The 22,641-nt window shown below is 44.0% G+C and overlaps 6 protein-coding genes across 12 annotated transcripts; 3 read left to right on the forward strand and 3 right to left on the reverse strand.

Moving 5' to 3' along the window:
- Positions 1-132: 132 nt before the first annotated feature.
- On the reverse strand, positions 133-3,833 carry LOC117646527 (ATP-binding cassette sub-family E member 1). 4 transcript variants are annotated; one of them, XM_034387547.1, is made up of 10 exons: positions 3,690-3,833; positions 2,900-3,125; positions 2,598-2,813; positions 2,315-2,522; positions 2,031-2,217; positions 1,791-1,912; positions 1,305-1,705; positions 1,007-1,203; positions 672-906; positions 133-586 (listed from the first exon to the last, which is right to left on the reverse strand). In XM_034387547.1, the coding sequence occupies exons 2-10, from the start codon at positions 3,110-3,112 to the stop codon at positions 539-541; spliced, it is 1,827 nt and encodes a 608-aa protein (XP_034243438.1). In that variant the 5' UTR covers positions 3,113-3,125; positions 3,690-3,833; the 3' UTR covers positions 133-538. The 4 variants fall into 4 exon arrangements, with proteins under 4 accessions (XP_034243438.1, XP_034243439.1, XP_034243440.1 ...); XM_034387548.1 differs by having other exon boundaries at positions 3,681-3,754; XM_034387549.1 differs by having other exon boundaries at positions 3,557-3,694.
- A 10-nt stretch (positions 3,834-3,843) lies between these two features.
- On the forward strand, positions 3,844-5,003 carry LOC117646530. Its single transcript, XM_034387553.1, has 2 exons — positions 3,844-4,032; positions 4,355-5,003. The coding sequence occupies exons 1-2, from the start codon at positions 3,953-3,955 to the stop codon at positions 4,728-4,730; spliced, it is 456 nt and encodes a 151-aa protein (XP_034243444.1). The 5' UTR covers positions 3,844-3,952; the 3' UTR covers positions 4,731-5,003.
- Positions 5,004-5,191: 188 nt separating this feature from the next.
- LOC117646529 (sugar transporter SWEET1-like) lies at positions 5,192-6,910 on the reverse strand. Its single transcript, XM_034387551.1, has 7 exons — positions 6,828-6,910; positions 6,486-6,737; positions 6,303-6,380; positions 6,099-6,222; positions 5,848-6,009; positions 5,641-5,760; positions 5,192-5,563 (listed from the first exon to the last, which is right to left on the reverse strand). Exons 2-7 carry the CDS (start codon positions 6,560-6,562, stop codon positions 5,477-5,479), a joined length of 648 nt encoding a protein of 215 aa, XP_034243442.1. The 5' UTR covers positions 6,563-6,737; positions 6,828-6,910; the 3' UTR covers positions 5,192-5,476.
- A 174-nt stretch (positions 6,911-7,084) lies between these two features.
- LOC117646525 (N-acetyltransferase ESCO2) lies at positions 7,085-11,200 on the forward strand. Of its 2 annotated transcripts, none has more exons than XM_034387540.1 (9): positions 7,085-7,236; positions 7,718-8,957; positions 9,062-9,191; positions 9,274-9,417; positions 9,506-9,912; positions 10,001-10,208; positions 10,282-10,449; positions 10,563-10,777; positions 10,861-11,200. In XM_034387540.1, exons 2-9 carry the CDS (start codon positions 7,729-7,731, stop codon positions 10,988-10,990), a joined length of 2,631 nt encoding a protein of 876 aa, XP_034243431.1. In that variant the 5' UTR covers positions 7,085-7,236; positions 7,718-7,728; the 3' UTR covers positions 10,991-11,200. The 2 variants fall into 2 exon arrangements, with proteins under 2 accessions (XP_034243431.1, XP_034243432.1); XM_034387541.1 differs by lacking the exon at positions 7,085-7,236 and adding an exon at positions 7,279-7,480.
- Positions 11,201-11,242: 42 nt separating this feature from the next.
- On the reverse strand, positions 11,243-15,217 carry LOC117646526 (probable ATP-dependent RNA helicase DDX43). 3 transcript variants are annotated; one of them, XM_034387542.1, is made up of 11 exons: positions 15,058-15,217; positions 14,198-14,535; positions 13,860-14,117; positions 13,668-13,777; positions 13,367-13,590; positions 13,124-13,289; positions 12,926-13,035; positions 12,546-12,826; positions 12,217-12,458; positions 11,975-12,137; positions 11,243-11,887 (listed from the first exon to the last, which is right to left on the reverse strand). In XM_034387542.1, the coding sequence occupies exons 2-11, from the start codon at positions 14,528-14,530 to the stop codon at positions 11,660-11,662; spliced, it is 2,115 nt and encodes a 704-aa protein (XP_034243433.1). In that variant the 5' UTR covers positions 14,531-14,535; positions 15,058-15,217; the 3' UTR covers positions 11,243-11,659. The 3 variants fall into 3 exon arrangements, with proteins under 3 accessions (XP_034243433.1, XP_034243436.1, XP_034243435.1); XM_034387545.1 differs by lacking the exon at positions 15,058-15,217 and adding an exon at positions 14,989-15,011; XM_034387544.1 differs by lacking the exon at positions 15,058-15,217 and adding an exon at positions 14,864-14,997.
- Positions 15,218-15,519: 302 nt separating this feature from the next.
- LOC117646528 (TATA-box-binding protein) lies at positions 15,520-17,998 on the forward strand. Its single transcript, XM_034387550.1, has 4 exons — positions 15,520-15,822; positions 16,047-16,180; positions 16,256-16,499; positions 16,591-17,998. Exons 1-4 carry the CDS (start codon positions 15,520-15,522, stop codon positions 16,864-16,866), a joined length of 957 nt encoding a protein of 318 aa, XP_034243441.1. The 3' UTR covers positions 16,867-17,998.
- The last annotated feature ends 4,643 nt before the right edge of the window (positions 17,999-22,641 follow it).

The raw sequence follows: 22,641 nt of genomic DNA on the forward strand, positions 1-22,641 counted from the left end.
TTTTTTTTCCCTTATTCAGACTTCCTTGTTTGTGGTGTGTCTTGAGAGGTGGAAAAGGGGTCTGGATCATGTGGGCACACAGGATTCAAGGTGTGAAGGAGGCTGGGGAATTGGAGAAGAGATCCAGTAAAATATGATCCAGTCATAACATTTATTGAAAGAAAATCTGAACAAATGATTTGTTTTCTGTTACCAGCAGAAAGTTTTGATGTTACCATGTAGAAAACGTAATGAGTAAATCAGAATGGATACAATGAAAGAACAGTTGGTTTACAATAAAATAGAGTCTTCTGGCCATTTAGATTTTGTTTAAAAAATATAAACAACTACATTGTTTTACAAATTTCATCATGAGCTGCATACTGACATGGTTGGCGTGTCACTTGCTTATTACTTCCAATTCATTCCAATTAGAAGTTATGAAATAATGAACTATACACAAAGCATATTTTGACTTTTCCTGAAATACAACATGATCAACTTCTGAATGAAGATCAGGTACAGCATTTAAAATTTGCAAAAGGTCTTACACATGGGATTATTCTTCTAAGAAGAAGTACTGTCCAGCCCGTTTCTGCTCCACATCCTAAATCAAACAATAGCATTGTGAAAATGTTTCAAATCAATTGGGGTTTTATTTTGTACAATGTAATTGAACAGTTGAGACTCACCTTTACAGACTGGCTTTTGTTGATGCGAGGTCTGAAATTGTTTGGATCTCGGCGGAAAGTGATGCCCAAAAGTTCCAAGAAGCGATTCATACCATTCAGAAGAGATTGAGGACTGTGTGCCACAGTATCAACTGATGGGGATCCCTCAAATACAATGACCCGATCAGCCAAATAAGTTGCCATAATGAAGTCGTGCTCAACCACAAATCCTGTTTTCTTAGCATGCAGAATAAACCTGCACGAGATAGCAACAAAAAACATAGCAAGAACAAAAGACATTAGAAACATTTAGTACTTTTGGTACCACAAGAGTCATTCACAGAACGTTGCCACACCTTTTGATGACCTTTGCTGCCACAAGACGCTGCTCTGAGTCCAAATATGCAGAGGGCTCATCCACAAGGTAGACGTCAGCAGGCTGCCCCAAGCAGAGGGTGAGGGCTACTCTTTGAAGTTCTCCTCCAGATAAGTTCTGAACTTCTTGATCCATGATGTCTTCAATTTTCATTGGCTTCATCACATCTGTAATAAACTGACAATGGAACCTTATTAGCACTAAAGTCATTGAACACAGATTTTAAAAGCAAGGAATTTATGTCAGGCTTTCATCAACAGTTTAAAATCGAAACTCACTTGGGGATGAATGTAAGCATCCCGAATCTTCTCATGCAGCAATTGGCGGACGATGCCCTGTGATTTTGGGCTAATCTTCTGAGGCTTGTAACTGATGTGCAAAACTGGTAGTTCTCCAGAACCAGAATCTGGTTTAATTTTTCCAGCAAGCATTCTAATGAAAGTGGTCTTGCCTGTACCATTTTCTCCAAGTAGAACCAGAATTTCAGAGTCGGTGAACTGTCCTTGGTTCACTGACATTTTGAAATTTCCTAATTGTTTGCACATGTGAGGATACTCATAATGATTCATTCTCTTCACCTCCTCTTCAGTTGCCGATTCCGCAACGCGGAATACAAGAGATTCCTCCCGGAAACGAAGATTTTCAGTTGGTACAAACCCGTCAAGGAAAATGTTAATACCTGCATAATGGAAATACATCAAAAGATCAGTAAAGCAAAGAAGAAAATGAAAGTAGAGAGAAAGAAACTAGAATATTCATACAACCTTCTCGAACAGAGAAAGGCATAGTGACCACGCCATATCCTCCAGGAACACCATACAGACAACAAATAAAATCAGAAAGATAATCCAACACAGAAAGGTCATGCTCAACCACAATGATGAACCTGAACAAATAAAAATACAAAACCAATTCAAACTTTTCTCCAGGTAGAAAATTTAAAAAATAAAGAGCAAATGTAGACATTGACTTTACAGATGGAAACATACTGAAGCCATACTTACTTGTCAGCTTGAATAAGAGACCGAATAGTAACGGCAGCTCGTAACCGCTGTTTCACATCCAAGTAAGAAGATGGCTCGTCAAACATAAATATGTCTCCATCTTGAATGCAAACCATGGCACATGCAAATCGCTGCAATTCTCCTCCTGACAATTCATCAATCTGGCGACTGCGGATCTTTTGCAGATCTTATGAGAGGAAACAAGAAAAAAAGAAACAAGAGTATGTTAAAAATCTTAATTTTTGTTTTAAAGAAAATTTAAAAGTACCAGTTGTGCAACCTACCCAAGAGATCACAAATATCATTTTGATTTTTGCGCTCATCTTTCTTGTCCAGAAGTTCCTGCACAGTACCCTTGATGGCTTTTGGGATTTGGTCCACATATTGAGGTTTAATGAGAGCCTTAAGGTTGTCTTCCAAAATTTTAGTGAAGTAGTTTTGCAGCTCAGATCCACGGAAATGGTTTAAAATCTCTTGCCAATCGGGAGGAGACTAAGCACAAACACATAAGTGTAATAAATAGCAGTTCAATACCATAGCTCTTAAAAATCACATATTTTGACTTACAGCATATCGCCCTAAATTAGGTTTCTGCTTTCCAGCAAGGATTTTCAGTGCAGTAGATTTGCCTATACCATTGGTTCCAACCAAACCAAGCACTTCACCCGGACGAGGAATGGGCAAGCGATGCAGCTTAAAAGAATTTGCAGAATAGCGGTGAGTTGTGTCTCTCTCTAGATTACTTGGGAGATTGATGATATTCACAGCTTCAAATGGACATTTCTGAAACAAATAAAGGAGGAATCACATTGTTGCATTGTAATGTAGCAGTCAACAGTTAACTGTCAAATACAGAAAATTTCACACACCTTGACACAAATACCACAGCCAATGCACAACTCTTCTGATATAGTAGCAATTTTATCATTGACAGACACTTCTATGCAAAGTTTACCCATTCGTACGACAGGACATGACTTTTTGCACTCTTGGCGACATCTTTTTGGTTTGCATTTGTCAGAGCTAACAATGGCGATACGAGTCAACTTGTCGGACTCTTCTGTAGCCCTTCGTCGCGACATGATGAGGCCGTCCCTGAAAGAGGCATGAAAAAGAGGATTACTAATCTAAATCTGGTGCACAGACACTTCAGCTGACACAGATGTTAATCATGGACTGGGAGATGAACAACTCTTATGACTGTATGGGCAGTAAAATTGAGTTGCGAGTTCAGTGGTGAAGTACTGACAATGGTTTTAAATGCTGTAAATGACAAAGTAAACCAAAACAATTAAGTATTTCTGCAGGAAGCAAAACGTCAACATAACCAAAGTAGTCACATAACCTCTAAAAGGAAATGGGATTAATTTGGAAGTCTAGAGAACAGTGCAGAAACGCTAGTGTGAGAGTCCCAGCGTATGCTGTTAGCGATTTGCTTAAACGGTGCTTCGTGAAAATAATTAAGCCAAAATAGAATTTTAATAGCCGGCAGAAGCATGCTTTCTCCACCAGTCATCATATGTTACCGTCAGTGATAGAGAAGTAAAGGACACCAACAAATTAGGGTGAGGGCAAGTGACTTTATGGATGAAACATCTAAGAATAAGTGGCATTTCTCGCGGTCATTCATCAATCAAACAATTAAATAACCTTTCTTACCACGATCACAGCGACACAGTCGAAAAGGGACGTGGACTGGACTCACTCACTCACTCACTTTCCATTGGATGGGGTGGGGAGGGGGGTCGGGTAGGCGGGGATTTGCGGCTTGTGGTCAGCTCCCTCTCTACAACCATCTAGGTACCCTCTCAAAAAGAAAATCATTTGCAGTCGCATTATTTGCAGTCGGTCACACACCAACAAACCAAGCAGTCTGCTTGTTTGCGATTTGTCAAAGAGGGTGTTCGAGGGAAATAACTGCGATGGCAACGCGAAGCTTTCTGCTAAAAAACGAACGTATACTGTCCCATTTATTGCGTCGTAGTCAGTTGTGCAATATTCGGTGAGTTGCTGTTAGAAAAAGTCAGTTTGATTTCTTTAACCCTACCTGCTGCGTCGTTTAAAACATACTCGAACGTCTTATGTAATTATGTACTAATGTCCGTGCAATCATTTTTCGTTCGCAAAGTTTCGTGTTTTGATTTATTGTCGTGAATTGTACCAGGAGAATTATAAAGGCCTGATTGTACAGACTTATGTGTCTGCTCCCCTGTGTCTTGCTGCATTAGAAGCTGCCAGTGCCTAATTTTAGGTTTTATTGGAAATTTATACCTGTGCTTTATCCTTGTATGATAAAATAAACTTGTTGATTTTGTTTTTAACAGGCCTCAGGTAGTCACCTATTCGAATCAACAGTCTTCAAAGAAATCTGATGAAACCATCGATGAGAAACCAGTTCCGTTCACGTCCAGTAAAGCAGCAAACTTCAACTCAGAAGATAATACTGTCAACTCAGGGCGTACAAATAAGCCAGAGTTTGAGCATATTATTGTTAAACTAAGTATATTTGCTTTCCTTGTTTATTTTTGCATTCTTAGAGAGGAAAATGATTGGGATCTGAATATGAGTTCCAGTTTAATAGAATCAGTGCCAGATATGGAGTTGATCATGTTGAGGAATAAGAGGAAGTTTGCGTCAGATTCAGATCCATTTACTGAAACTGACAGGTTAAGATTAGAAGAGTTAGAGAAACAATTGTAACTCCAGTAGTTATGCTCGATGACATAATAATTTACTAGTGTCCTAGAAGTGATACATAAACAGAAAATAGATCCTTCAAAACTCTAAATCAATTTATTCATAAAAATTGAACTAACTATAAAATGGAATAGGTTCAATGTTGGCAAGAAAGTACAATCAAGAGGAAGCATGTCAATACTCACCAATGGTGGGCCAATCTCCACCAAAGAAAAACAAATTGTTTATTGTTAGATATTGTAAATAAATCATAAACGATCTTAACAACAGCCCAAAGCTGAGTGTGTGTTTGTTAATACAATTGAAATTCTGAAAGATGTAGCAACCACATGACTAGATTTTGTTTATGTACAATTTACAACATTCCTCACTTTCCATATTTTTTTAGAAGGTTTTAATATACCTGAGTTGATGGACTAGATTGTTTCTTGATTGTAATGAATGAAGAAATAATTTGAAAGATGATGGCTTAAATTCATTTAATACAAAAGAGAAGGCAGTTATTCTCTGAAACCATCATAAAAATCTAAAAACATGACTTTCTAATAAAAATGTAAAATTTATGAGCAATTATGAAATACTAAATGGCAAATGCTGCAATGTTGCAAAAGAATACTGCAAGAAAAAATATACCACACCAATATTTCTCTGCATCTTCATTTTGAAAATACTGTTCAGGCTGTAGAGAAATTTATCACAATAACAGCCCAGAGTCACTGGATTAGATCAACATCTTTAACTTCCTTTAGCTATTTGGTCCCATCAGATGTCACAGGGTAGATAAGGAATAGTGTGAGCTGAACACTTGACAAGAAGCACCCAAGACTATTTGGTAGCTGGAAATAAAATTCGAAGATGTTACCAGATTGTACATAAGAACTTGAAGGAAAATCAAGGTAGGAATGATAGTTACCGTTATGAAAGGGTCTTGCAATATGATGCCGTACAAAAGCCATTGAGCAGAAACAGCAAATGATGCAACAATCATAGGAAATGGTAGACATTCCACACTTCTAAAGCGAATAACATGCATCTAGACATGAGTAAAGAAGACTTGTTAGGTTTGGGTTTTGTAAATACAATAAAGACAACACTGGGATAGGAACTATACAAAACCAACCAGTTTAGTTAGAGGAGCAGCAAAGAAGGCAATCGTCACAGCACTTGCAATCACTCCCACATGAAACTTCACAATATCTACATTCTCTTCACCGTAATATGAGTAAAATAACACCATTAAGAGGCACATCATTGGTGGAATTTGTTGTCTTAAAATTCCCATCTGTAACAAACATTTATACAATGGTCAGTTGTATTCATCAAAACATGTGAGCAATAATTTAAACAATAGATTCTGAAAGAAAAAAGAACCTTTGATTTAGAGTGGAAAATATAAATAGTTAAGTAGGAGATATGAAGAAATGCTCCAACGCTGTTTACTAAGGTGATGGTTGCATCTTCTATAAGGATACCATATCGTAGCCACAAGCTACACCTGAAGATGGAAAAAATACAGAGTTGTAAAATTTCAAAAGTATAACTCAGAGAATCAAATTATTTATTATTTACACGTACGATAGGAACCCAGTGATAAATGGAACATAAGAGTCGTCGCCAACACTATTCCTTTTCATTATTTTGTTGGCTGTAAACCTAGAAAACAAAATTCAATGTTAAAAGACATTTATAACAAAAGATTGTTGTGATGTGATGAGACACCAAATTTTGACAAGTAGAGTCAAAGAAAAATATACTCACATGCCAGTCATAAATAATAGGACTGTGCTGAATGAAGCTGAAGTAGCCAAGGTATCTTTATATTCTGCCAAAGCCATTGTCGTGATTTAAAATATTTATGAATGCAATCGCTCAAGTTTAAAGACAGACGAGGGAAGTTAACTTTTCAATAGCGTTCTGTAGGATGTGGTTTCGATTCCCCTAGTGACGTGACAGCGGTTGTAAGCCTTGGATAACTGCACCTTGAAAGGGCTTGTACCTCTTCTGGAAGTTCTAATACAGACAAGGAACGAAAACATTTTTACTTCCTCATGATTTTAGACGAAAGCATTGTGATTTGTGCCTCAGAAAAGCTTCACATACGAGAGGCAAGAGCATACGGCATTTTCACGTCTCCCCACCCCACTTGCAGCCGCTGTTTTTGATTATGTTTGTTGTTGTTGCTGTAGGGTTGGCAATCAGAGATTGGACCGGAAAATGTTATGAATTTAATAAAAAATAGTTACTCACAATATTATGAATTAACACCGTTTTTTTTTTCAAAACTACTTAAGTTTTTTAGAATGTTATAAAAATCTGAACAGAACGATTTCTTGACACTCCAAACCAACCAAACCTCATCCCTTCCTTTTGCTTCCGCTCGCATATCTGCTCGGCTTGGTAACTAGATTTGGTGTAAACGCGGGAACCGGCGGCTTTGCCATTTTTACCTAGTTCTTTGTTGTTTGGCGGACTACAAATTTACCTTTTGATTGATAGATTGCCGTGCGAGGTAAGATTTTATTTATTGTGTGATTACCTCCGAAGAGAAGGCGTTTCGAGTTCGATGATCATTGCTCTGATACCTCTCTGAAAGAAGGATTGCTGGTGTAAATGTGCGAATCTTCTGAAGCAACAAGCTTGATCCTGCAGAATGTAGCCTATAGGCCATCACTATGTTTACGCGCTTTGCAAACAACTCTACTATTAACAATTGTTTCGCAATTGAATCAGTTATTCAACAGTCCATGATTAAGGTTTGATTATTCCGTCAAGCAACTATTTGTATCACCATATGATCTCTTGCCAGAATATTCTCAACCCTTTGAATACCTCTGATGTTAGCCTTTTAAATTCCTGATCTTTGAGTTTCTATTTCATACCTTCTCACCTCTTGTAGTTGTGAGGTGAACTGTGTATGTCTCTTGAAAGTATAATTCACTCTTCGATTGATAATTGTTTGAAATGTCTCAATAATTTCATTCACTTTGCAGACTTTGCCATAATGGCGCAAGTTTCTCGAGATGCGGCCTTGCATGGAAGCTTCGATGTTTCAATGGACCTTGAAACACCCATGAAGACTATATCGGAAGAGCAATTAACACCTCGCAGATCTGAAAGGAAAAGGGCTCTGTTCCCCTCAGCAAGCCCTCAGACAAGTGACTTGGGTCACATGTCTCCACTTGGTTCTTCTCCAGAACGTTACAGTTCAGCTCCTGCATCACCTGATTCTACTACATTCAGCCCTATTAGAAAGACTTCAGGGCCAATATCGCCATTTGGCCGTAAGCCTTCTACATCCAGGGCTTTGTATAAAGATTCTCCACGTAAGCAGTTTGCACTGCTGCTTGCTGATGTTGTCAATCAACCCAAGAACAAATCTGGAATAGTAAAGATTTCTAAGAGTAAACAAAATGGTATAAAACCAGTGGAAGATCCCAATGAAATTGTGCCTGCCGATCAGCTTGAACAGACTGTTTTGTCAGTAATGGATGAAAGTGACTGTGCAGAGTCTCCACTTGCACATCGCACACCCAGCGCTACTCCCAAAAGCAATGAATTGGTCAGGGCTGTTTCTGACCTTGCAGCTTCACAGCCTCTGACTCCTTCCAAACGCCGTAGTATGCCTGCCTCTGGTTCAGGTTCAGTCACCTCGGCATCTCCTAGTAGCCCAGAGAAGAGACGCCATACTATTGAAGGCCGATCAAGAAGTGCTGGAGCGGAATTACCTCGTGCTCGCACATCTCTATTTCCTGGCGTTTCTCGTTCAGTTGGTAGTAAGAGAGTTAGAGATGATGGTATATATCTGACTGGTCGCTCTACAAAGCGCAGGAAGATGAATGGAGAAATAAATGCAGGGGTACGAACTGGAATTCGCCGTCCTCCAAAGACCAAGCCTAAAGTGAACCAACCCTCGAAAAAGCAAGGGAAAGTGAAGTCCATTTGGGATGTTGCACCAAAGTCTAATAGAAAGAAAAGTATATCTCCTATAAAAGTGCCAAAGATGAGTATGTTGGCCATCCCAGTGAAAAAGTCAGATGAGGAATTAGCTGAAGTGTCGGCCTCCGCTTTCTTGCGAGTGCGTTCCAAGAGGGCTAAACCTGAAGAAGACACAGCTTCCGAATCAGAACAGGAGGCAATGGACTCACCTCCGCCAGACCCAACTAAGCGAATCTTCAAGACGGGGAACATCAAGAGCCGCACCGCCACCATCACTATATCAAAAAATATAAGGTAGCCTTTTTCTCTTATTTTTAAGGCAAAGTTTACATTCTTAATTGTTTTATATGATCATAACTTAACTTCATACTAATTTTTTTTTTTTTTTTTTTTTTCAGGATTAAAATTCACAAGGGCAAATTTACTGTTGACAAGTCCTCACCTGCTCCTCCACCTAAGCGCAGGAGGAAGTTGTACAGTCATGACAAACAGATTGAATCTATCAAAGCATTTGATGACAATGAAGAGGTAAGTGTTCTGTTAAATTCTAGACAGCATTGAAATCATGTGTTTTTTTTTAAAGCTGATGTTTTTTACTTTGTTTTTTCAGGATGTTGCTGCTAGTACAAGAAATGATGTTCAAAACATTCTGGAAAAATTAGAAGAGGACAAATGTAACTCACCAGAGTCCGTTGCACCAGTCGTCTCTTCCATGAACTCAACTGAAGAAACTTCCCACCCGAATGGTTCATATGTAGGTTCTGTTTTTCATTGTAGAGATTAGATACATGTTTTTGGTTCTCATAAATTAATTTATTCTTTTTCTCTTATCTTCTTTGCAGACTGATGCTATGCCAACTAGTCCAGGGAAATCTTCCACCGACGTTGTTCTGAGTAGTCCAGTGAAATCTTCCACTAATGTTGTTCCAAGCAGTCCTGAGAGATCTTCTGAGAGGCCCTCTGAGGATAGTTTGTTGAGTCCTCTGAGCCAGCTGGCCTCCTCCACTTCCACTCTCAGCATCAATGTTGGTGGTGATACTTTGCACTTGACTGAATCTCAGGTTCAGACTTTATCTGCTGTGCCTGATGTTATCATGGAAGATGATGACCTGCCACTTTGTGAACCCTTACCAGAGGATGATGGCAATCCTGAATCAAACGAGACAAAGGAAAACGAAAACTCTTCAGAACTGGATTCAACACCAGTGAAATATTTCCCTATCTTTGATTCCAACTTTTCTCATCAAAAGTTAGTGTCTGATGTGTTTTATGATATTGTTGTAAGTTATGTAATATTGTTGTAAGCCTCAAAATTAATTTGGTTTGAATGTCTACAGAGCACAGCTGTCCCCAAATGTTATGCAAAAACGAAGGCGATCACTTTTACGCCCTATTGGAAATGATCAGTACCAGTTGGATGCTGGTCAGAAACGCTTTGGGGCCACTGAGTGCAGTACATGTTCCGCTATTTATCAAATGGGTGAACCCGAGGATGAGCTTGCCCACCAGGAGTTTCACAATGCTGTCAAGGATCTTAAATTTATGGTATGCAAATTTATCAGTATTGTTAGATTGATTAATTTCTTCATTTTGTTTGTAATTCCTGTCTCTGTTCCAGGGATGGAAAAATGAGCGTATTGTTGGACTTGATGGTAGAAATAGGGTGGTAGTAGTACGACCAGGAGATCCCAAAGCATGGTGGTCCAAAGCTTTGGATGTTTTGAGAGTGGTTGACAAAGACCTAGGGTTTGCTGAAGGTGTCCAATGTGATCCCAACCACTCTATGGCAAGTTGAAGTTTTTCGGAATCGTCTAAGTTTCCCATTTTTATTTGTAGACCTGGGAATCTGTCAACCAGTATTGGTTCTCTTTCATTTTGTTGTCCTCTTTCATGTTGCAGGTGTTTTTGTACATATCTGAGAAAAGCGTTGTTGGCTGTCTGCTAGCAGTTCCAGTCAAAAATGCCAACAAAATGCTGGAAACAAGCCTTGAAGCAGAAGGTATTGATTGTTGCACTGCTGAGGAGTACCCTGTCAAGTGTGGTGTTAGCCGCATTTGGGTTCACAGACCCAACAGACGTGCTAATGTTGCCAGGCAATTGATGGATTGCATGAGGTAACTATTTGCCTTCATGAAAATATTGAGAAAGCATTACATGCTTTTTGTTTTTTTATCCCTTGAATTTTCTCCTTTTACAGGAAAAATTTTATTTTTGGACATGTATTGACTTTGGAAGAGATTGCGTTTTCTTCCCCCACTGTCCTGGGAAAAGTATTTGCTGAACATTACACAGGACGCAAGGACTATTTTGTATACACCAATGCATGATTAAGCTGATTGATTACTTTTCCTTTTTTTATGACCGATGCCTTCTCTTTAGGAATAGCCTTTTTGAACACTCTTTATATTGATTATTTTGTTGACGTACATAATTTGATATGAGCATGTGTGAAGCATTTCTATGCTAATTATTTATATTCAGTACTTGTGTGATTGAAACAAGCTTGGTATGTTTCATCAATAAAAGTTTGACATAAAGGGTCTCTTATTATTTTAATCCTAAATTAATGAAGAAAACAGTTTGATAGAAAGTAATAATATATTTTGATCAAAGGCACATTTGACAGTCTTGGTAGGAACATATCACTTATTAAAGTATGCATAATAGACATAAATAACAAATGAAGCAACAATGTTAGCATATAAGGTTCCATAACGAACATAACAAAAGGCTCCTGCAACTTCAACATGCAAGGTATCACAAACACCCATCCCTGTAACGCCTAGGGACTAGATGCAGATAACAATAAATTACATGTCACAAGATAAAATTTTGATTGTTGATACAAAAAAAGAGATTCAATAGCACCTAAAAATATAGGCATTACTACAGTAAGTAATACTGAAAATAAAGAAACACTGATTACAAAGGCTCAACTTGTACTTTGGATAAATCTACAAAAGATATAGTAAAAGAGCAGTCCGAGTGAAAGATCATCACCACTTATTCCTGCGGCCGCCCCCGCCCCCGCCAAATCCCCAGCCGTCGCCGTCATCCCTGCGGCCGCCGCGGCCTCCGCGACCACCGCCTCCGAAGCCGCCTCCGTCTCGGTCGTCCCTGCGGCCTCCGCGACCGCCGCCCCAGCCACCTCCCCTTCGGTCACCATCCCTCGCCTTCCGCGCCTCGAAGCGCTCCATCATGGCGACGAGTTCGTCTGGCACGTGCTGCAACAAAAAAAAGGGGATCCAGTTGGGCAGTGAAACAAAAGCGGCCAGTAATTAAAATGCTCACAGATGTGTCCAAGAACGAACCTGGCCAGCTTCTTCAAGGATTGGAATCAAGTCTTTGGCATTGCCCCAGTCGTTTCGAGTGAAGAATGTAATGGCAGTCCCTGTCTTGCCAGCACGGCCAGTACGACCCACTCTGTGCACGTATTCCTCAATGTTACGAGGGAAGTCGTAATTAATAATATGGCTGATTGGGATATAAAAGAGTGATCAGTACACATGGCACTGTCTATCAACAAAGCACAGTTCAACTTCACAGTACTCACGTTATATCTCCAATATCAATGCCTCTTGAGGCAACATCAGTTGCAATCAGAATGCGAACCTCGCCACTTTTAATGTCCTCCAGAGCTTGTTCCCTGTCTGATTGTTCTCTATCTCCATGTATTGACTGCACATTAACTCCTTTCAGAGCCATTTCTGCTGATAGCTCATCTGCCCGAGTCTTCTTGCCGACAAAGACTATGACTTTGTCATCCCCTTGCATTTCTTCAAAAAAGCACATAAGCTGGCCAAGGAAAGAAAGAAAAGGTTGACTAAATAAATTCCAGAATGTCAAATAAAATTAAGGTCATAAGTGTAAGAACCTCTTTACCTTCTCCCATTTTTCTTCCTCATCAACTATATCAATAATTTGGGTCACTGAGTGGCAAGCAGCTAAATCTAAAGTTCCAATAAATACTTGGATAGGGTTATTCATGTATGACTGGGCCAAACGGCGTACTCCTTCTGGCCAGGTAGCACTAGTCATAACAGTTTGCCGATCAGGACGAATGTCAATCAGTGTCTTTCTGATTTGGGGCTCAAAGCCCATGTCTAACATTCGGTCAGCTTCATCCAACACAAGATAAGTAATTGATGTAACATCAATGACATCTGTAATAAAAGATATGATGCATATAGATACAGACAAACAGTCAAAATGAAAGCCTTCCCTTCCTCTCCATTTGAAAGAAAGGAGACAGATATACATACTTGCTGCGCAGAGATCATTCAATCTCCCTGGGGTCGCAATGATAATTTCAACACCTTTATTTACTTTTGATACTTGAGACCTTCTGTCTCCTCCTCCATACACACACACACTGTAAACATAAGAATTCCAAGACAATGTGTTTTCCATCAACATCTATAGTTATAAAATGAGAAAAAACTGAATTATGTAACACTTACGCTTTAATGTTTCGGTAAGAATACTTATTAACTTCCTTTTCTATCTGTAAAGCTAACTCCCTAGTAGGAGCAAGAACAAGGCAATTAGGCCCGCCGCGTTCTGATCGTGGTATTTCCTGATTATCAATATGAATCAAAGCTGGTAACAGAAATGCTAATGTCTTACCTGAAATCAAAAAAACAAAAATATAAATAAAACAGAACACTGCTAGTTGGGACAGCTCATGGACAATAAACACTTACCAGAGCCAGTCTGTGAAATTCCTATCAGATCTTGGCCTCCAAGGAGCACAGGCCAGGCCTGACATTGAATGGGAGAGGGCGACTTAAAGCCTTGCTTGTAAATTTCTGTAAGAATATCTGGGTAGTTATGGAATGCCTGCTCAAAGGTCTTTACAGGGTTGGGAATTGGTTTTCTGCCTGTGTCCTTAAACACATAGGCCACTTGAATATTATTGCTCTGCAACCTGAAAACCAAAGAATACTACTGAGTAAAGTAGACTAAAAGACAAAAACATATACATCAAGAAAAAATCATTCACACCTATATATTTCAACTTCCTCTTCTGACATGTTTGCAACTTCTGGAAGCTCTTCATAAAACACTTTCTTCAGTGGCGGTAGAGCTGCCAAGCGTTTACTCCTAGCTGCTGCCTGCAAGAACCATCAAGCACCATTACAACAGCAACTTATGTTAAGTCGCACCTAAACTCAGCGACAAAGCCAAGGTACTTACGTGTTGCTCATTTACAAGGTCCCAGTCTATCACAGGAGCTGGCTCATCTGCCAAAGCATCTATGGCAGACATATCCGGCCCACTATTATTGTAGCCACCTCGGCCACCAAATCTTTCATTTCTATCATTTCTCCCTCCACCATAACCACCCCCTCCCCCTCTTCTATTATCAGTCATCAACTCATCAATCATTTCTTTTGCTCTTTGTTGTGAGTCACTTGATCCAGAAAGGACCACTGTGGCATCATCACGATTTACCTATTGAAAGCGTATACAAAATAAAAATTTATTGGAACACCAAGGCTTGTTAACAATTGAAGTCTGCATTCAACCTTTACCTTGATACGAGCCCCTGACTCAGACTCAAGCTCTCTGATTTTTGAGCCACCTTTTCCAATGATTCTCCCAAGGTACTGTGAATCAACATTGATAGTGGTTGTATCACCACCTTCATCTCCGCCACGGTCCCTTCCTGCACCCCGATTTTCATTGTAGCCACTCTGCTCATTTCTGTCTCGCCAATTGCTGCGGTTTCCACCATCATTCCTTGAGCCTCTCCCTCGGCCCCCTCGTGTCCTGCCACTGAAGGAATCTTGCCAACCGCCCTCAGAAGGCTGCTTGGAGGACGTCTCTTGAGGAGTCCATTCGTCTTCTTCCCAATCGTCACTCATGGCTCCTGCAGCAAAAAGAAAATGATTGTCAGACAAAAACCTAGTGGTGTGCCTCAATATTCACAAGAGACCCAAAGATAGCACATGCAAAGCTAAAGTTCAAGCCACAGGTCCGAAGTATAAGTATCAGAACAGATAATCATTGAAAAACAATGAACAAGTTCCTGCTAGAGAAAAATATGAACACGCGGTGTGGTGGCAAATGTGGCGGACGTGCAATGTGCCGAAAAAGTGCATGTGTTGCACAAAAGCGCCACGACTTGCGAGGGGTTAAGTGAGATTTGAACCAGGATCTGACGCGAACTGAGACAGTGCAGAGAAAATCAAGTGCACCTATTTGCACAAGAAGCCACCGATGGTGAGACGCTTGCACACAGACAGAACGCGGGCGATGAGAAAAATACAGTGGAGCAGGTGGGCGAACAAGATGGGCGCCAGGCGCCGGAGAGGCAATGCACCTGCGTTTCAACAACTTTAGCCGAACGACGACACGTCCATCATGGTGCAATGCCTCGAACGTAACTCACCAATGAAGCGTTCAGCGACACACGATTAACCAATGAACACTAAAAGGTACTCTTCAACACCGACTCCGAAATTCTCAAGAACTGACTTGGTTTTAAAATCCCCTCACGCCGGCCGCTTGGATCATCATGAAAGCAAAAGCAAGTCAGTCACGGCTGGCTTGATCTCGCACGCGGGACGCTGTAGAAAAAGAACAAGAAGACAACCAAATGAGCAAAGCAAGCTGTTCTTCAACAAGTTGCGCAGGCGGTGACAAAATTGGAGGTTGAGGTTTCGTGTTTGTGATGTTCGGTTTGAGTTTGATAACGACGTTTTGGAGACCGTGTTTTCCCATTTTGACGAAGATGTTGTGAACCGCGGCCCCACCAGAAGGACCCAGAGAGACGTCGCTCAGTGGCGGTGCGAGGCGGGGCGCGCGAGGACCGTATTTGACAGCGCCGGTGTGAAAAAGCCCTAACGTCAACATGGATCAAATGTTGCCGAGTCCGTCCGCCTTCAGCATCCCCAGCATTGGCACCCCCATGCACCAGCTGGAGGAGGACCAGATGATCCTGCCCGAGGCGCTGCAGCAGCAGCACAACCGGCAGGCCTCCAGCAGCAGCGGCAGCGGCATGGGGGCCATGGGGGGCATGGGCGGGATGGGAATGGGCGGCAGCCTCCCCTCCTTGGGGGGCTCCTCTATGATGACCCCTCACAAAATGCCCACCTACGCCCCTTCGGTGGCGGGCTTCCAAACGCCGCACAGCATGATGCAGCCGCAGACCCCGGTAAGCAAGGCGACGGGCCTGGCAGGCCTCTGCGTGCCTGTCTGGATGAATGACAGTGGGGCCTCGCAGCAGTTGACAGCGTTGCAGCTTTTCAAAGATATCCGTTGTGAACGGAATGATGTTGCTCCTTGGATCAGATTCCTGGAATGTGCCACAGAGCTGCTAGGAGTAACTTCAATTTATGCTAAACCTTGGTAAACTAATCTTTCTTTTCATTTCCCCAGCAAAACATGATGTCCCCAATGACTGGCGGATCATCAAGTCATGCAAATGTACCTTCCATTGGTCCGATGACACCAGGCCCAATGACTCCGATGACACCTTCATCTGCAGATCCAGGCATTGTACCACAGTTACAGTAAGTTTATTATTCATTCGTTTATTTATAAGTGTCCGTTCTCACTCATTTAATGATTTGAACTTCAATTTTCAGAAACATTGTCTCAACTGTCAACCTCAATTGCAAACTTGAGCTGAAAAAAATAGCCCTTCATGCCAGAAATGCAGAATACAATCCTAAACGGTTCGCAGCTGTGATTATGAGAATAAGAGAACCTCGAACTACCGCTCTCATTTTTAGTTCTGGAAAGATGGTGTGTACAGGGGCTAAGAGTGAAGAGGATTCAAGATTAGCAGCTCGTAAATACGCAAGAATTATCCAGAAACTTGGCTTTCCTGTGAGTATTATTTTTATTGTTAACAACCACATACTTTAAAAAAATTATATTTATTCTACAGTCTATTAATGTTGACCTTCTTTGTTCCTAGGCCAAGTTCCTTGACTTCAAAATTCAGAATATGGTGGGTAGTTGTGATGTGAAATTCCCCATTCGACTGGAGGGGCTTGTTCTTACCCATGGACAATTCAGCAGTTATGAGCCTGAATTATTTCCAGGCCTTATATATCGTATGGTGAAGCCTAGAATAGTACTTTTAATCTTTGTGTCTGGTAAAGTAGTATTAACTGGTGCCAAAGTGAGACAAGAGATTTATGATGCCTTTGATAATATATATCCCATTTTGAAGAGCTTCAAGAAGCAGTGATACTGATCCCAATCTAAAGACTGTATTTCTGTACAACTATTTTAAAAACAATAATTCTAAATTGAGGATCCTACACTGTTGTCATATTTTGTTAAAACTGTGCTTTTTCCACTTTTTTCTCCCCTTTAAAGAAAATTATTTACCTGTAGCCACTTTACTATATCTTTTGATGCCTGAAAGGTTTAAAGTTTATGGTATGCATGTGCCTAGTCTCTTGACATTGTTTTCCTAGTTTTTCTGTACATATAAATGAACACAAGTGCTATTGCACATCCAACTAATTTCAGCTAAAACTATTTGATTCAAGTGAGCTTTTTTTTTTCTTTGAAGAGCCGTGGAATTTATAGGGAAATTTACTAAGTTTTGTCTAGTGAAATGAGCTGTGTTGTTTTAAGCTGGCTTGTAGATTTGTGAATGTTTTGTTCCATGTCTCTATTATCTTACTTTAATTGATCTCATTCTTGATAATTGCTACTGCTACATGATCATTATGTAAATGAAGCCTTTGTTCTCCTTTAACACCAAATTTTTACTCTGCAATAACTGTTTTTATTGTTTATCAGTTTTGTTAAAAGTATTTCTACAAAATCTCTCATGGAGCTACTGTATGCTAAGCCGATTGACATTGTTACAGTTCCTTTGATTTCACATAGGTTTGCAGCTTTGCCTACAAATTGTGACATGGTGTTTCTGTAAGTGACAGTGCCTTTGACAGTGACTATTGTTGAAATTGGTCGTATTTGTAATGAACGGAGAGTCTGAGTAAGACTTCAGTCAAATTTAGCTTTTTGTGTTCCATTTACTGTAAATACTCTAAAATTTGTAAATAATGTTTCATTTGTTTCTCAAATTTTCCTTGATGTCTAAATGCAATGCTGCGAAATTTGAGCTGATCATCAATCTGCTTCTGTCTCTCAGTGTTGTAATTTTGACCAAGAATTTGAAGCGTGAAAATTCTAAATTATTCTAATGCAACAGGTGTTTTTCAAATAATACCTTTTTAAATATGTACATATCATCTGTACATATTGTTTTGGTACTTGTACTGTATTGTATAAGATGTATAAGATTCGATTTTCTTGTGTTGTACTATTGAGATTGATTATTATAATTTGTTGGTGCACAAATCTAATAAGACGTGTGTCTATTGCATATTTTAAGCCTTTCCCCATTTGACTGTCTCAAGCAGTCTCGAGTCTCAAATTGAAGCACTATAATCTGTGTATTTCTCCGAGTCTGTTTCCAAATTTGCCGCCATTTTACAGCCTCCTTTTTCCAGTTCACACTCTGTAATGTAGGTCACCAGAACAGCGCCAAGTAGGGGGAGGGGGGATGCTGCGGACGGATCCAGGCAGACGAAGGAAGTGTCTCCCCAACTCAGAGTCGCTCGCGGTCATTCCCCGTCTCACGCTCCTAACTTCGACCGGTCCTCGCCCCGCCGAGCTGCGAGCTCGAGTTCTCTCTGCACCTGTGTCGGGTAGCAGCCACGGCGGCCCCGCGGCCACGTCGGTTGGAGTTCGTACGGGCCGTGACTCGTGGACTCGGTGGCCATGAGCGGGCGTAGCGGGTGGAGGCAGGGACGGGGACGGAGGGGCCCAAGTTGCCCCACCGCGCCTTCCCCGCCACGCCCCACCCCGCCGTGCTGGCGCTGGGCTGGGGCCTGGCTGGGGCAGGCTGGGCTGCGCGCTGCGGGGCCGCAGTCATCTGTCGGCCGCTTTCTCGGCGCCGCTGCTACGCTGCCCCGGCCGTTCCGCCGCGCGCCGCCTCGACGCCGTGCCTCTCCGCCTCGCTCTCGCCTCGCGCCACGACTAGTGACTGGCCGTCTGGCCAAGGCAGTGCATTCCCGCTTCCATATTTTATGCCCTGCCCCGGCCCGGGGCGGCGTCCGGACTGCGACGCCGCGGTGTGCGCGCGGTCCGCGGTGCACACTGCCGTCCGCGCACGGTGTCATGGAACAGTGTGGTGCGTCGGCCGCCAAAGCAGCCAAAGCAGCAGCCCCGTCTAGGTGAACGCGGGTGAGTTTCATGCCGCCCCCCTCCCTCCCTCGCTCTCCGGCTGGCCTCCGTGACCCTCGTGGTGGTGCTGGTCCAGGGCCAGAGTGCCGTGGCGGCTAGCGCCAGTAACTGAGATTCTAGGTGATCATTTCTTGGAAAACAGTAGCTGAAGAGTCTGTTCGTTGAGAGCTTTTGACAGTGTCAGGGTTGTACTTTGATATGCTAAGACGAAGCCATACACAGTGGGAGAAGATGTCAAGTAATCGTGATCGTCTGACAAATTGAAACGCCAACGAACCTCAGCGTTTTGTGTCAACAGTGGTGGTCGTGTCTTGTGCCCTGTGCTCTTCTTAGGTAGTCCCATGTAGCGACTCTGGAGCTCTAAACGCGTCCAGAGTCACTGTGGGGCGTCCACCCGATGATCCAGGCTGGGTGCAGGACGAGGTCAGCCGGCGCCGCGTCGCGATGGGATGTGTGAAGCCGACCCGGCCGAACGACCGGGTCCTCCGCTGGACTCGCCTTGCCTTCCAGTCTTCCAGTGTAGTTGTCTTCCCCGCGGTGCCCTCCTGCCCCGCTGCGGAGGTTTGCCTCAAGGCTATTCTGTTGGGAGTGTGTCGCCCTGCCCCAGCCCGCCCGACCAGGCCTCACTCCGACTGCTCTGCTCTGCAGGCTACCTCTGTCTCTCTCGCACCCTTCGATACGCCCCACAAGCGCGCACGAGAGAGAGACCACCCGAAGCCAGCCTGCCCACGAACTCTGACGCTACTGCGCGTTTAAGTCTCCCCGAACCAAGAAGCCGCGCAGCTCCTTTTGCGGGGATCGTCTCCGTCTCGCATTCATAGGGGGCGTCCCTTGAGTGCGCGAGAGAGACAGAGCGACGAAAACGACTCCCGGAATCAGTCTGCCGCCTTATCTCCATATACGGCACCGTAAGACGGACAGGCGGCAGAGCGCGAGGCGCTTTGGAAGAAATTAAGACGAACCGCGCCGACGGCGGCGCCGACGCACCGTGAAGCCCGTTACAGCGGGGCAACACCGCGCTGCCGCGCTGCGGACTGATTCCGAGTCGCTCTGTCTCGCTCGCACCTATACGGGACGCCCCATGAGTGCGAGAGAGACAGCGCGACGAAAACGACTCTCGGAATCAGTCCGCTGAGGTCCGTGATTCCAAACAAAAACAACAGTACGTAGCCCTTAATTGGACTTTCCAAGACACACTCAGTGGGAAACGGAAACCAAACTGAAGCGGAGACGCATCGAAACCAATAATCCAGAAGGTGTCACGCAGGTGGTCCGAAGATGCCGCGGCTTTGATCCCCGTTGGTTCTTCGATGGATGTCGCTCCGACCGCCTTTTGTTCGTTGCGTCACCGAGGTGCCATGCCTCCTGCCATGCGTCGCGGTGCCCGACAACTCTCTCTCCCTCCCCTCCCCTCCCCCAGTCTGTCTCACTCTGACCCGGCACGGCCATTTTCTCAGTCCGGATTCGGCACGACTCAGACGCGCTAGAACGGGAGCAATTATTTTCATTTTTTTTCCTCGAAGGAACAATGCACAATAATTTGCGTGCTAGACCTGGGCACTGTTACGAACGCGCGCGCGATTGGTTGATGCCAACTTGCCGGCGCTCGTATTAGGTAAACCAGAGTCCCGTAACAACTAACAACTCAGTCACGACGACGTCTCACCGGGAAGGCGGCGCACCGGGAGTATTCGTGCATTCGGTCCATCTGGCTGGCAGGAGCGGTTTGGTAAACCCCCTTCGGACCCGTTGCACAGTGGGCCAGAAGACCGGTGTGTTTTGAGCTCCAGAGTCGCTGAGTGGCACTCGAACCGAACGTGCGGCCCCACCAATGGATTGCTCTCCGAACGAGGAATCCATTGGTGGGATCACTCGTTCGGTTCGAGTCCCGTTTAGCGACTCTGGAGATCAAAACGCGTCTAGATTTTTGGCGCCTCCACCGGTCTTCTGGCCCACTGTGGGTCGTGGCAGGCAGTGGCAGGAGTCGGGGATCACCTTGCATTGTTTGCTTCATAACAGCCTGCTGCCCGCCGCCCGCTTCGAGACCCGCTCCGCGCTCCGCACCGGCCGCTGCAGAGCTCTATAAAGAATATCGCGTCACAAAAAAAAGGACCCGCAGCAGAAACTAACGAGTCCATGTTGTTCGGTAGACTGACTTAACCTACAGCAGAAACAAGCGAGTCCGTGTCGTTTGGGCGGCTCCTTTCTCCACCACAGGACAGCCCCGCTGCGGCGCGCTGCGGCGTCCTTGACGGCGGTTCGTGTCTCCGTCTCTGTCGCACTCGTGGGCCGTCCTCCGCGTGCTGCAGGGGTGCGAGAGAGACAGAGCGAGGCCTCGCTGCGGCGCGAAAAGGAAGAGGAAGGAAGCGACCCCGCCGTTCAATGTTCTCGGAACGGCGGCGCAGCGCAGTGTAGGCAATCGCGGAGGAAGGAGTAACGAAGAAGGGGTCCGGCTGCCCGGCCCCACTCTCCGTCTCTCTCGCAGCCCCGCGCGACGCCCCACATGACGGAAAGCCAGGCTTCTTTTGCATCTTCACGGCCGCTCTGTGACCCGTGGGGCTCGTGGGGCCCGTGGGCGGTTTTTCCTGTCCAGCGGCAGATGCAGCCGTCGCGCTGTCGCCGCGGTTCACACTGCAATCACCACCTGCACCGTGCAACAATGGAGGTGGGTGGCACACACACACACACACACACTCTTTCTAGTGCGGCAAGGCGTCATTGTCTCAGAGCCTGCATATCGCATGTCACATCACGGGTTCAGTGCAAAAGAGCTTCTAGCTGGGTGGTTAAGCGCCATAAAAAATGCTAAATGTGCAAAACATGCTCGGAACGATCTGATTTCGGAAATCGGTAGATTTGAACCTCCTCTTTCAGATTTGAGTTGTAGCCAAACCAGGAAACCGCGGGAACCCACTCAAAAAGCGGGTTGCATATTTGCCGGGGGCACCGCCGCTTTTGCTATTAAAATCCATTATAAATTCGAAACTAGACGACGCAGCGTCGTGGTAGAAACTTCGGGGCGTCTAGGAGACATAGAGGAGTAAGTTCGCGTTGGTTTCAGCCCTCTGACATCAAAACTCCGACGTACAGGATCGATTAACTGATTGGGCATTAACGTCAAAAATAAGAAATTCGCAATTTACTCGAAAACTTTCAGGTTCAATGTATGAGTTATTGGGCACCAATAGATGCACCCTTTCCTCAGCTATCACGTGAGCACTTAAAAAAGTGGGGTCGTCGCTTTGGATTTCGAACGGCAGCGCTTTGAACGCCGCGTGGCGGGGAGCGCACGGCCCCGCCGGGCCGTACCGCGAGTTGCCTACCCGACACCCCCGTAAGGCGCCATGTTAAACTCGTCCCTCGATAACTCTTTCCCTAATGGATAAAAAACGTGCCTATGCGGGTACAAACCTTTCTTTAAGCCTCAACTAGCCCCGTGCCGAGTGGCATTGCAAACGGAAGATTTGCTGTACGAACTGTGTCGTGCCCGCTCCTGGTCCATATTGGCCGGTATAAGTGAAATGAATGTGCAAATGTCCCGTTTGCAATGCCACTCGGCACGGGGCTAGTTGAGGCTTAAAGAAAGGTTTGTACCCGCATAGGCACGTTTTTTATCCATTAGGGAAAGAGTTATCGAGGGACGAGTTTAACATGGCGCCTTACGGGGGTGTCGGGTAGGCAACTCGCGGTACGGCCCGGCGGGGCCGTGCGCTCCCCGCCACGCGGCGTTCAAAGCGCTGCCGTTCGAAATCCAAAGCGA

This window comes from Thrips palmi, unplaced genomic scaffold (genome assembly GCF_012932325.1).
Source record: "Thrips palmi isolate BJ-2018 unplaced genomic scaffold, TpBJ-2018v1 HiC_scaffold_19, whole genome shotgun sequence".
In the NCBI taxonomy this organism is placed as follows: domain Eukaryota; kingdom Metazoa; phylum Arthropoda; class Insecta; order Thysanoptera; family Thripidae; genus Thrips; species Thrips palmi.